The following is a 14,190-nucleotide window of genomic DNA, read 5'->3' as shown; positions in this document are numbered from 1 at the left end:
GCAAAATCTTTGCTTCTGTGGAAATGCTATAGTTGCTTTATCTTTGCTGTGTGACTCTCCCAGAATCTGTGAGTGTAATTAATCGGTTTATACCTTTTTTGTTTGTCTCTCTCTCTCTCTCTTTCTCACACACACACAAATTAATCCAGGATTTAGAGGCTTTCTTAATTTAAAATTCTCTGATGTTGCTTGTAATCAGGCAGTGGCTTCAACAGGGACATCTTTATTTAAAAGGTAGCGTTTGAAGGTTTACCAATGTAAATGTATTTTCACAGACCCCCACCTCCCCCTTTGTGGTTTGGCAGAGCACAAAATGGTAGGTGGTCCATTCAGTTTCCGTGGAGACACAAAGGGGCTTTGCAGAGTAATGAAAATGTCTAGTTATTCAGTGCTTTGAAGCGCAAACCATTCCCAAGACTAAATGATTTTAGACAAAGCCAGCCGGCTGGAAAGTTTGGGCCAGATCCTCAAGCTGGTGTAAGGTGGTATAGCCCCAGTGAAATCAGTGCTGATTTTTACCAGCTGAGGATACAAGCCGTTGGTCCAGCAGTGTTAAAACACATTGTGGAGGAAAGTTCCTGGGTAGTTAGTTCTGACACTGAGATGTGAGTTGCCTGCCAAGATAGATGGTAAGCCATTTGGGGCAGGGACTTTCTCTTGCTCTGTGTTTGTACAATGCTTAGCAGAGTGGAGCTCCTGTCTCAGTTCATCTGTAGGCATTTCGGCACTGCAAATGGAAGCAATGCAATTAAATGGAAGGGAACAATCTCTCCCTCATCTTGGTCAAAGAGCTGTCAGTCCTGCAGTGGGAGAGGCAGTGCTTAATTAATGCCTGGGGCTTGTCAGGCCTAAGCCATGATATCTCTAGGCTTGGCAGTTCATAGCGTTCGCACCCTGTGTTTGCCACATCAGTGATGAAAGTAGAATATTGCTGAAGCCCCGGCACCTCTTCCATCACATGCGAAGCGTGGAAGAGGAGAGTGCTTAAATGTGCCTCCCTTCTCTGTTATCCACCAGCTCATTTAGCTATTGCTGCTTCTGTTCCTTCCCGGGCACTCTCCTCTGCAGACCTCCTTTTCCCAGGTGACTTTGTCTCTTTGTGGCTGGGCTGCTTGTATATTTCCCCAGCTTCTCCTTCTTTTTCCCCAACAGTGGCCATTTGATTCTACAATGATGCCGTGTCAGCTTGTCATCGTCGCTGCTCTTGGGGTTCTCCATGAGCTGGCAACATTTCAGAATATTCTGTCTGATTTCAGCCCAGTGTCATTAAAGCTGTACCTTGTGTGGCTGCCAAGACTTTCTAGGGTTGGTTGCGTCTATCCTGAAGCCAGGGAAGAGAATTTTCCGGCCCTCATCTCTTTGCATCTGTTGTAAGACCTTTGCTCTCAGCTAGTATTGGGAGCCCTCGTGATACTGGTGTGCTCTTGCAGCACTTTTTATAGGTAACCAGTGCTCCGCTGCTGTTTCCCCCTAGCATGTAGAAGGCAGCAAAACACCATTTATAAGGGGCATTACTGGAGAAGACCTGACAGTGAAATAAAATGGAGCCTGTAAGCAGATGGTGTTTTTGTTTTGCAGTATAACAAGTCTATGGGCACTGTCAGGTCTTTAGTTTAGATCAGGGGGTCAGTAAGAGTGGCATGTGAGCCCATTTTCATTGGTACATGAGGCAGGAGCTCAGTCCTGTCCCTGCTCCCCGTGCAGCTGGGAACTTGCTCAAAGCCATCTCGCATGTGGATTCACAAACGACCACCTAATTCTACCAACCACCACCTCAACAGGAAAGCTCAGCATCTTAATTTATTTATTAATGAAGCTGTTGTAATTAGGACTATTTGGGACTTTAGAAAGTATCACTGGCACTCGGACCGTACATAGAGGTCAAAAGAGCAAATTTTGGCATTCCATCTAAGAAAGGTTGCCGATCCCTGAACTAGATAGTTGAGATCTCTCCAGTTCTAGCAGTATTCACCATCTTAAGTACCTGGCCATGACTAGTGATTCTGGATGCCTGACTTGAGGTACTTTAAAGGGGCCTGATTTTCAGAAAGGGCTGAGCACCAGCCTTTGGAAAATCAGGTTCTTTTACATGGCTAAAAAGAGAAGTACCCCAAATCACGAGTCACTCTTGAAAATCTGAGCCAGAAAGAAACCTGCTTAAACATGTAAAACGAAACCTTGTTACATTAGTCACTCTGTAAGGTCAAACTAAAGGTACGTCTACATTATGCAGAAGATGGATTCAGTCGAGGTTGATCTTCTGGAGTTTGATTTCATGCTTCTGGTAGAGATGCGTGAAATTGAACTGTCTGGGGTTGGCAGTCAATGTCTGTACTCCCTGATATCATGAAGAGTAAGGGAGCTCGACGGACTCTTCTGTCGACGTCCCTCTGTCAAGACAGACAGACAGACAGGTAAGTCAATTTCAGATACGTGGATTCTAGCTATGAAATTGTAGTAGCTAGAGTCATGTATCTGCAGTTGACTTACCTGCCTAGTGTAGACCAACCCCCAGTCCCCTTATGTGACACTAATAGAACACCAAATGCAGCCGACATTTTCTTCCCAAGCGTTGCTCTGTGTAGGATTTTCTGCAGGAGCTCCCTGTCTCTGCCCCAGATTCCCTCAGTCGGACCCACTTCTCTGCACATCCTGGTCACATTAATAAGCTTCTCCTGCCCCAGTGACCAGAATGACTCAGCTTTTCTACGCCAGGGTCTGACTCTTGCTCATCAGAGAGGCCAAGAGGCATGTCCAGCACCTGTAGTGAGACTCTGGATCCTGCCATGCTCAGGATCTGGCCCTGTGATGATTGGCCCCATTACTGGAGAAGGGTGCTGAGGGGACAGAAACTTTCACTGTAGTACCTCTTAAAATAAGATAGTTGTCTTGTTCGGTGTTTGTGCAGTGCCTTGCACACTTGGCTCCTCAGTGCTACAACACCAATAAGTAACGGTGATGACACTAGCTGAAACGAAACAAGTTCGCATCCTTGAGAGATGGTTGAGGCCTTTTAAAGTCATATGGACTCTTGGTATTATACGTGTCTCCTTCTGTTGGCTCTTGACTACCTGGTCTCTCCCCAGTGAAAGGCTCTCCCTGGTGGGTGTGTGTAGCCTTTTCTCTTCCAGGGTCCCTGGAGCAGGCCAAAGCCTCACAAATGGTTGCATGTGCTGAACCTCTTCGTTTCCTAACGCTGATGGTAGTCAGGGTGTGCAGCTCTGCAGGTACGTTCTCAATGTTAGGCCAGTGCCCTTTGCCCAGTCTCTCATGCAGCCCTCGATAGGGCCTGTTGAAGGTGACCTCAGGCACGTGCATTGCTTTTTCTTTTGCAACTGGGCTTGTTGCCTCAGCAAGAACTGACATTCCAGAGCAAACTGAGGGTCCACACTGTCCCAGTACCATGTCTTTAATTGCAACCAGAGCCAGCTGCTTCAAAAGCAGGTGTAAGTAACCTCATAATGGACAATACGCTGTATATGGAATAGCCGCCTTTGCAGAGAATTTCTGTTTCTAATACCAGGCTGCTATAGAGATTAGTTTATACCCTGAAGCTTATAAGGGTTGATGCCTTTCTAAGCTTTCATCCTAGCTCCTGTACTTGTGAATGTTCTTATTTGTATAAATGTCTAGACCTTTTTTAGAATCCTGGGAAATTTTGAACTTAAATAATCTCTTGTTGCATGGAGTTCCACAGGCTAGTTTGCAGCATATAGAAGGAATAACTTCAAAGACCAGTGCAAGCTGGATTTTCTGTTTAGCAAGATGAACGCTTATGGTGAGACAATGCCATCCCTGCAGGGCTCCTTATTGAGCACTGCATCAGTCTTTGTCCTGACTGCCATTTTCCTTGCACCTTATGTATTCCGCAACATCGCCAGGGAGTTCTACCGGGTAGTACCTAGCACGTTTAGCTTATGTTCCCAGGACACCTCCATTTCTTTTCTGCGAGAATGGCTCAGAGCTGTGTGTGACATGCCAAGTTGTTTGGCCGTTGTACTTTGTCTCTTCTTATTCTTCTCAGGTCCAAGGTGATCCTCCGTTCCTGATCTTGCCTCCAGCCTGCTTCAGCTGTGTGCCGCTTTAGCATTTTGTCTCTTTGGCATCTTCCACAGTGAGCAGCTGCGCTTTGCTGGTGTGAGAAATGAGCAAGATCTTTCTGTAGTGCTCCCAAGCCTGTAGGCGGTTCCTGTTTCTAGCTCTAGTTGCCTCCTGGAATGTGCGTTAAGATCAAGGAGTAGAATTGTTCGTATGTCAAACTGGGGACACCCTTTTATGGCTCTGAGTTGTGATTACCTATGAAAGAGAGGTTTCTTCCTCCCCACACCCCAGATAAAGCAGCCAGCATAAGTCTTGCTGTAGGGTTCTGACATCATGCTGGCTAAGAGAGACTTTATCTGATCGGACTTGACATGACAGTAAATCATTGTTCTCTCTCAAACCCAGCAGTTCAACTTTCAAGGACTTGGAGGGGAACAGTCTGAAGGACAGCGGGCATGAGGAGAGTGACCAGACCGACAGTGAACACGATGTCCAGCGAGGCCTGTACTGTGACACTGCTGTCAACGATGTGCTGAACACCAGTGTTACTTCCATGGGGTCTCAGATGCCTGACCAAGGTAGGTTGTATCAGTGCGTTAAGGGAGCTCTGTGGAACACACTGTGTCGTGACAGTAGATAGCTGGGTACTGATGGCGCTAACATATTCTTGCACGAGCGCACGATAAGTAGGCACATGGCGCTTTTCATCTTCCGAGGGCTGTAGAGATAAAAATAAATCTTCGCTACCTCCCATCAGGTAAGTAAACAATGCGGATTGTTCTCCATTTCACAGATGGGGAAACTGACAGCAATCCGAGTGGCAGCATTAGGATCGGAGCAGGATTTGGTGCTCAGGTCTGGTCAGGGGCTTGCTGCGCTAGACCTCATTGTCGTAGTGTAAAATCAGCTGCCCTGCTTTTGTCATGCTGGACAGCCGCTCGCGAGATGGCGAGCCGACGTCAGCCATACAACATCTCGGCAAGGTCAGCTGAGCACATGTACACGTTATTCACATGCTCCACAGGAGATTAGCTCGATCAGGTGGGCGAGGTATCTGTGTCCTTTCCCCAGTTGCTATTCTGCATACCCTCATGCAGAGCTGGAAAATCAAGCCGTGGTCTAAACCCAAAGGAGTGTTAGATGGAGGAAAGAGTTCAGCTGAGCCCACTCCTTCGTATGCACTTAGGCATGAATGCTGCTTTAAATGTCTCACTGATGTAAATGTCCCCTGTAAACATCCTGTCTTTTTCAATTAAGATGTACGAATGTGGTTTGGTACTTGAGCTCAGGGAAGCCTTAGGGGCACTTGGATCTCTCTTGAGATAGACTGTAGCTGAGGCTCAGTTGGAAGCCCCGCTGCTCAAAGACGTAAGGATATGAAAGCAAAGTCTGTGAGTGTGAACTGGGCTTCAATTTATGGTAGACATCATTAAAAGCCATTGTTTTGATGATAGTTAAATGGGGAGAGTTCTCACCAGTTACGTCATATAATATTTTCTCTAAAAGAAACAATGATCTCTGCATTAATTTCTGAGGGATGCTGTTAAATGGCCCTAGTTAACCCTGGAAAGCTGTATACACAGAGGTCACCTACCAATTCTCTACCGCCAGCCATATTAACTGGGGAGCAATGACATCTATAATGATAATGCATTTTCCAGACAACCATACTGTGGCTAAAGATGAAAAAATTAAACATTTATATAAATGTTGCACTGTACAGTAGCAATTTAATACTCCGAGGACTAGCACTGTGTCAGAGAATGTAGGCTGATAGGTATCATTTCTTCTGCTGCTTCTATTACGAAGAAACTCTTTTTCGTTTCAATCAGGAAAAGGTTTTCTGAGAGGTTCCTTGCAACAAGAGATGGCTCTGGGAGCGAAAACATTCATAATTGATTCCTGTCCGGTTGGAATGGGCTGAACACCAGCTGTTAATTTTTTGTCACTTTTTTTTTAGTGAAAAACAATCTCGGTGAAGTGCTGGATTGGCTTTGACAGAGATTACGTTTCTGACAAGGTTGTGCTCTGCCTGCAGTGGGCAGGAGATAACAATGAGAATGAATTGAGGAGAACGGGCTGGAGTCAGATCTGGTCAGTAGAGCAACACTGGTGATAAATTGGGTTCAATATATCAGAACCACATCTCTTTCCAGTGTGAACTGCTGGTGAAGAAAATTACGTGGGAGCAATTTAAAAGCACATACTGAAGCCAGGTGCCCAATTCCCATAGGCCTTTAATAGGAACTGGGTGCTTACTCCATACTGTGCTTTCTCAAATCTCCCTTGGCTGTTTCTTCAAGGGAAACCCACTGATATGTAACTCATGGCTTTTGTTCATGAATGTGTGTTACATATGGGAACATCTCCTTGTTTATGCCAGGCCAGGAATATTTACTGTACCTTGATCCTGCAAAGCACTTGAGCACATCTTAACTTTCAGGGTGTTAATATTTCCATTCACATCAGTGGGGCTACGTGCATAGTTGGAGCTAAGCTGGGCCTAAGGACCTGTCCGCATTTAGATGCGCAGCCGCATGGCTGTAGTGCTTCTAAGTACATTGTCTTCCTCCCCAAGAGGCTGTAGAATTCGTCCATCGACCTTGCACTGTTCACATGAGGACCTAGACCAGCTTAACTGTGCTGTTGAGGAGTGGGGATTTTTCACATTCCTGAGGAAGTTCTTCCAACCCAATTTAGTGTAGGCCAAGCCTAAGTGCCTCATTGGGTGGAGGTCTGTCTGCCCTCTCAAAACTTGTGGCTCAGTTTTGCCTTCTGTTCAGATTTGACTGAACACTCTCGCCACGTGAACCAGGGATTTTAAATGGGAGGAAGCCCCTTTCCTGGGCCCTGTGATGGAGCCGTGGAAGACCAAGGTACGTGCTCTAAGCCACGTGTCAAAATCGTACTGCATGAGGGAGGTGTCCCTACACCACCCGCTCCTGGTAAAACTGCTCAGGGTGCTGCTTCTTTTTGTCCTTTTCTGCTGCGGGCATGGCAGGTGTGCTGAGCGTGAGCCATATTTGGGTCTGATGTAAGGCAAGTACTGCTCCCTTGGAGTCATCACTTACACCAGGCCTGCCTTTGGTCCTGCAGCCTTCCTAACGCTGCTGCAGTGGCTGTTTTTAGACATGGGCGTCCTCCAGACCAAGCGTAGGTCATTGGTGGGAGTACGTATGTCGATAGCATGGTAACATGCTTGGCCTGTTGCGGGGCCACAAGCTGCTTCCACTGTCAGCTGTGTGTTTCAGAACTTGGTTGGACAAGTACTGGGTCTGCTCTGTTTCTCCCAAGAGCTGCTGTCTCTGGCATTCACAGCTCCTCAAAGCTAGGCAGCCGTATGCATGTATTGCTGCCAGTGGCGCCTGGTGTGGAGATTCCAGGGGGTCACTGGCCCCTCTCGGCCCATGCTCTGCCCCCTCCTACTCCGCCCTCTCCTGCCTCTTCCTGTGGCAGCACCCCGCCAGGTGTAATGCGGTGCTCTCTCGGAGTAGGGGGGGGCTGACCCTGCACTCACCAGGAGTGGTTCTGTGCAGTGAGTGTGGGGGGACCCCCGGATGCTGAGGAGCACATGTGATCTCCTGTGCACCCTCCTGCATTGCCCCGATTTGCTGCTTCCATATGTATGAAGGTGGGTATGTGCTGTCTAGTTCTACATTCCTGAGGCCCCATCTACTGTGCAGCTAAATGGACCTAGGTTCTGCGGCAAGGTCCCTGGATTCTGTGACGCCCGGATGCAGCATGCCAGACGTCGTGTGGCAGCACTGTTTGGGGATCTGAATCAACTGTGATATTCACTTCCATTTATTCTGCATTCTCTCTTTGGTTTCAGTTTTCAGTGTGCCACAGCTTTGCACCAACAGCACAACTGCTTCCGTGGAGATCGTAAAGGGAGAGTAGGAGGCTTTGGCGGCTGGGTGGGGAACAGTTGAGCTTTTGGCTGCTGCTGAGGCACATGGTCCATCTGGGAAGGTACCACTCATCGTGAGTGTGGGTGGCTGAAGCTGGCCCTCTGTTACATGCCTATGGACATAATCTTGGTGTCATTTGCAGAGTTCCCTCCGTTTCCACTAATAACAGTGAAAAATCTGAATTGGATACCCTGTTTTTACAATGCAGTAGCTCCCTGCGTGACAGTGGAGTAACTTGTGATTTCCTTGTAGTTGAATGAAGTCAGAATCAGGCTCTAGCTATGTGGAATATTAATCTAGTCATCGTCTTAGTGGGAGCTCTCCTACACCAATAAACAGTTCAGGATTGGTGATCTCGGCAAGGAGCTAAGTTTTACTTATGTGTCCTAACGCTACACGCAGCCTGTCTTACTATTTACATTGCAGGCAGGCAATATAACTCTAGTGGCCACTTGGTGAATAAAGAATCCCTTTGGCTGGTTGAAGGGGCTTTGGAATGTGTCCTGTCCCAAGGGTAGTCTGGGGTGGACATAGAGGCAGGCTGATCAGAAGCCTGTTTTACCCAGAGAAATGAATGGGAACTTGCCTGGAAGGTCATCACCGATGTTCCTTCTGGTTTTCTTCCATCCCTAGGCAGAATAAATTTTGTTATGTGCACCAAGGCATGTGCAGAGGTGTACCACCAATAGAAACACATGCTGCCGACTGTGGGTGGCTGAGGACACTCTACTAATCAGCAGGGGACGCCCAAATCTCTCCTGGGTGGCCGCCCAAGTGCTCAGCTTACAGGGAACACTGGTAATCAGCAAGGTTGTATAATAGCATCACCCAATTTTTGTAGCTGATACTAAGACAGAAGGTGAGGGAGAGGAACCTTGTCAGAAGGTGAGATGCTGCTTTGTTCTGTTATTTAGGCTTGAGGAAATGACGCAGTGAAAAAAAATCAAGGTAGTTAGCTGGGAACAATGATGGTTCTCACAGGGTTCACATGTGTCTAATTCATAGACACCCAAATGGTTTGGGAGCCTTCTTTACTCTCTGGATAACTTTTGATTGGCTCATGTGAGATCCTGGTTGGCACAAAGCCCCCTGGCCTCTGAAGCATCTCGATGCCACAGACGCTTCTGAAAATCAGGAACATCTAACCAGCTACTAACTGATGGCTGCCCTGTCGGTCCAATGAACTTTAACCCTTAAAATACACCACTGGGCAGAGACTTGTTTCTTTTTCTGGAGTTTTGATGAGAGAAGGGGCACTAGTGGGGTCTTGTTTAACCACACCTGGATTCTTGAGATTTTAGATTTCCTGTGGGAAGGAGTAGATAAAATTTGATCCACACTTCTACCTGTACTCTAGGAGAGGCAGGTTGCCCTGTGTTGCCAATGGGGCCCTTAATCGGAAGAGCTGTCTTGGTACCTGTAGGTGAACCCTTCTACCATGGCAAGCCTGTTGGCACTCTTAACATTTGGAAGACGTAGACTGGTTTGCACATGCTTGTGGGTAGGGAGCTGACATTCATGCTGGCTGTGGACATGGTAGCCTGAAGGTGTGTATCGGGTAAGGCCACAGGATCCACACTGGCTGGGACCCTGCTGCAGAAGGACAAAGACTATTCCGCTCACAGGTCGGAAGGGTGACTGTGTGGGCTAAGGGCCCAGAAGCCTTCCTGTAACTTGGGGAAGGGGGTGTAAATTGCATCTCTCCCTCTTCCAGTCCCTATGCAAGATAGAGCATCTGGGCTTTATGACTCTAACCTCAAATGGGTCAGGAGCAACGTTCCCTGTAAGCGGAGCCCTTGAGCAGCCACCCAGCAGAGGTTCATAGGCCACCCATCAGATTAGCAGAGCGCCCACAGCCGCAGACAGCGGGTAGAATGTGTTTCTACTGAGAGTGCACATGCACACTTGCCTTGGTGCTTACAACAAAATTTATCCCACCCCTTGCTGGACAAAATAGAAGGAAAACTGTTCACAAGTGTCATCTCATAGGTCAGATGTACTCTGGGAGGCACAGAGTGTGCACAGTGATATGGCTGTGTGTCTCCCTCCCTCCTCCCTCCCCCCACACCTGCACCTCTCCATCCTTGGGAGTTTGGGGTGTGTGGAGAGGGAGGGCGGAAGATGTCCGGTCACCTTTTAGTTACGGTGAGACTCCCTAGGGAGGCGCTTGAGGTGCTGAATCAGAACATTTGCTGCTTACCCTGGCCTTGTCCTTGTATTCTTCCTTCTCAGCTGATGCAAGGGAACCAGGTCCATGAGGTTACCAAGCCCTCCTGGTATGTTTTGTTTGTTAAAAGGAAATATGTGACCCGAAGTCCTGGACAGTGTCCCTTTAACGGTGTGTGCAGCTTTGGGCCCTGAAGTCGAGAGATGCTTTGTCAGAAGGCAATATGTTTCCCCTGTTCCTTTCATCGTGTAGGGCTCCCCTAGCAAAAGTATTGTCTCTAGAATGGCAGAGCCTAGTGTCGGGGTGGCGGCATGTGGTCAGACATTTTATCCTGAGCTCTGCTGCTTTGCTTATTTTAGAAGTCGGAAGCATGCCTGGTTCCTCTTACCTCATGGCCTTAATTATTGATTATAAATTCATCAGTTGAAAAGATTGCTTTAATTGCTGTAATATGCACCCAATTTGGAGTTCATTACCACACTGAATTGTTTTCCTTTTCCTCCTAATTGATACCAAATGGAACACAGAGGAACACGTCCGCTAACGTTTCTTTGCCTTTCAGGACTGAATTTACCTACTGCAGTTTAATCATTTGTTTATTTCTGGAGGTGCAGGGCTTCACTGTGAGTTTATTCAACATATTTATTTATCAGTTCTTTCATCAATTGAACTTGCACAGAGCAGGTTTGTTCGGGAAAACAAGGTTCTGAAAAAAGATTCCTTTCAAACCTAAGTGCTGTTGCACCTTTGGTATACCACTGTGCTGTCGTATGCAAGCCACGCATATTCAGGGCCTGATTCACTATTGCATCACTCTGGTTTTATTCCAGTTTAACTCTCTAATCAAGTGCACATCAGCTACACTGATGTTTCGTTTCAGGGTACATTACACCACCCAATGGATCGACCCAGTCAGGGCCGATCTTCTAGGGTTTGATTTTGCATGCCTGAGGGTAATGCGGGAAATCCAACTATCGGGACGACAGTCAACCCCTGTACCCCTCAGTCTCAAGAGGAGTAAGAGAGGTTAAGGAGAGAGTTTCTCCCTTTAACCTTCCTCTGTGAGGGCCAGGTAAGTTGATCGTAGATAAGTCGATTCCAGCTACTCAATTGTCGTAGCTGGAACTGCATATCTATGATCGACTTTAAGGTAGACCTGGCTGCAGTATGTGAAAGAAGGGCGGAAATCACAGATTACACTGGTGGTGTAAACTTTTAATAGAGGTGTACTTTGTGCAGAAATTGTGATCTCCACTAGTCAATCATATACTAAGTTTGAAACTTGGACGAGTCTACTGGTCCAAAGCCCCAGAGGAGAAAAGACCTCAGTCGAACACTGACAGCACTACAGGCAGAATGTGATGTTTTGGTTTTTTTAAAAACTTCTTAACATGCATTCCTCTCAGCAAAGCAGGAAATTTTTGGTGTAGAATATTTTCTGACGTTGCCAGGCAGTGTGGTGCTCTGGTAGCAGGGGCCAGATGTTCACAGAGTAATTGAAAATTCCATTTTATCAGAATAGCACTTGCTGTCAAAAAGTTTTATCTTTACTTCAACAAAGAGGTTGATTAGATCCCTCAGGACCTGAATTAGCATCTTTGAGGCTAGATATACTGTTTTGCAATTCATGTAGTTATTTCTCTCTTGGTTTTACTCATTCAGAGTCTTTTTTTTTTTTTTTAATGCCTTCAACCTTTTGCAAACATATTAGTTGCAAAAGTTTATTTCTCTTCTCTTCTCTCTCATTCTGTTTGGTCTGCCTCTCTCTCTAGATGTGTATATATAGAGAAACATCTTTTCAGTTCCTTTTTTTTACTTTGTCGTTAGCCATAAGCATTCATGTACTCTAAAAGCATAAAGCATAGAAACACTTGCCTATCTTGAAACAAAAAGGTAACCTCCTCCTTCAAATATTTATTTATGTTAGCAACAACAAAGACTTCAAACTTATCTGAATTCCCATTCGTGGTCAATATTTTTAGCATCTGCTGTAGGAGACAATGCCTTGCCCAAAGAAGCAATGATTCTCTGTTTACCTTAAAAATAGAATCTGAGGGGAAAATACTAGAATAATAATCACACACAAATCATAAAAAAGGCTTGTGGGAGAAATAACAGCAGCAATAATAGAAAAGCTGTAAAAATCAAGGTGAGGGAGTTTTGATCAACTGCCGTGTGTCATGGATCTTCGGAAAATTGATTCTAAAAGCACCACTTTTATTGTATTAGTACCAAATCAGCAGCAAAGATAGGCAAAACAACTCTTCTTTGAGGGCCTGATCCTGCAGACGTGAACTCATCTGAGTAATTGTGCTTGTGTGGGTAGCTTAATTGGGTCTGATTTTCATTTACGCTGGGAATGTCAAGGGACCTTTGAGTGGGAATGATTTGCATTTTTATTTCCCATTTAAATGTGCCTTTCCACTGCTGGAGTGGCATACAGGGCTTTAGAGTAGATAAGAATTAGTCCCTTTGTCTTCACTGAAGTTACTCATGTGCTTAAGTGTTTGCAGATGCAGATACTCTTCTGTTCTATGCAGGTTCTTCTACTGTGCTCATTATCTTAGTATCCCAGATCACCGTCCAGCAGTGCATTGAGCAACATGACTAACACGTATAATTGGAAATATATTATATATATGGAATCCTTTTTGTACTGCAGAATGCCCATTAATGACATCTTTTTTGTACCTGTAGGAAGATTTGAGTGATATAGTCTAGGACTCTGAATGTGTGGCAATGCTGAATTTAAAAAAAAACAACAAAACAAAACGGTTTGAAAATGTGCTATCTGTATTCATATATGCTGTATAAGAAATGAAAGCTAAGACTCCCGGTTCAGTGGCAGTATATCCCTTAAGATGGATAAAAGCTGGAAGATCTTATTACTACATAGCATCAGTTATTGTAGTGGTTCTGACTGATGTTTTATTATGTTGATCATTTAGTAAGAACTCAAAGGTATAGCTACAGTGCACTCTGGCTAGCTTGGAAAAGGGCAGGCCAGCTTATGTATGAATTGTGGAACCCAGGAAGAAGGGATTGTGGAACATGGTCAAGCTATGTCTAAGTCACTTGGAAGATCGACCCGCTCTGGCTCGATCTTCTGGGGTTTGATTTTTGCGCTCCTGGTGAAGATGCACGAAATCAACCTATCAGGGATCAGCCGTCGGCCCCTGTACTCTTTGCTACCGTGAGGTGTAAGAGAGGTTGACAGGAAAGTTTCTCCTGTTGACCTTCCTCAGTGAGGACACCAAGGTAAGTCGATTGCCAGTAAGTCAAATCTAGCTAGGCAATTGCCGTAGCTGGAATTGTGTATCTGCAATTGACTTACCTGCCTAGTGCAGACCAAGCTGAAGAAGAAGGGGTGCTAGTTGTTGTTTTTTCACCTTCTAAATGATTGCCTGTTGAGCATCCAAAAATACAGTGTTAGTGAAAGCTTTCAACATGCCTCATCAGAGTAGTGCGGAAAGGGGCTAGAGTGCAGCCTGAGTGGCTGATGCATTACACTAGTCTTGTGCTTAAAGGGAAATTATGTGTATGGTTCTCCCAGCCACCCGCTCTCTCCCTTTGTGGAAAAGGCTCATGTTGTTTCTACATCCTCTAAGTTTCAAATACAGGGTGTCAAACTGGGAACTCAGAGCTGGGCAGCAGGGTCATGCCATGTTAGTGAGCTCTGAAGTATTTAACATCTGCTTCAACAGGCCCGTGTGATAGTCATTTGGGGTGGCATTCATTAAATGAGCCAGGGAGCTCTGGCCCAGGGCAATATCTGAGATTTACAAGCAGTTGATCTCAAAGGCAATGGAGGAATTAGAAGACGCTAGAGAAAGTTGTTTGTTGGCATTAGTGGATCCTTTTGTGTTATTTCTTTCTTAGGTTTGTAGGTTCAGTATCTTTTAAAATTTCTGCATATACAGTTCGATTAACCCTGCACTGAAATAGGGTGCCAGGTGGAGAAAAGGGCCTACTGAAATATCTGTAAAAAGATATGAAAACAAATAAGATTTCAAAGTACTAGCGTAAACAGTAAACAGGTTTGTGTCCTCCGTTCAGTGCCTCGCAAGCCAT

The 14,190-nt window shown here is 45.8% G+C and overlaps 1 protein-coding gene across 2 annotated transcripts in view; it reads left to right on the top strand.

Annotated features, from left to right (window-relative positions):
- PCDH19 (protocadherin 19) overlaps nucleotides 1-14,190 on the top strand; it is a 132,516-nt gene that overhangs the window by 67,289 nt on the left and 51,037 nt on the right. Inside the window, exon 4 of one of the 2 annotated variants that reach the window (XM_075007819.1) lies at nucleotides 4,450-4,619. In XM_075007819.1, the coding sequence (XP_074863920.1) occupies nucleotides 4,450-4,619 (170 nt within the window). Of the gene's footprint in view, nucleotides 1-4,446; nucleotides 4,620-14,190 lie in introns of both variants that reach the window. The other variant, XM_075007818.1, reaches the window with a different exon arrangement.

The sequence above is a fragment of the Carettochelys insculpta genome, chromosome 13 (assembly GCF_033958435.1).
Source record: "Carettochelys insculpta isolate YL-2023 chromosome 13, ASM3395843v1, whole genome shotgun sequence".
In the NCBI taxonomy this organism is placed as follows: Eukaryota; Metazoa; Chordata; order Testudines; family Carettochelyidae; genus Carettochelys; species Carettochelys insculpta.
The sequence above is the reverse complement of the archived record's forward strand: the minus strand, read 5'-3'. Positions and strand labels throughout refer to the sequence as shown.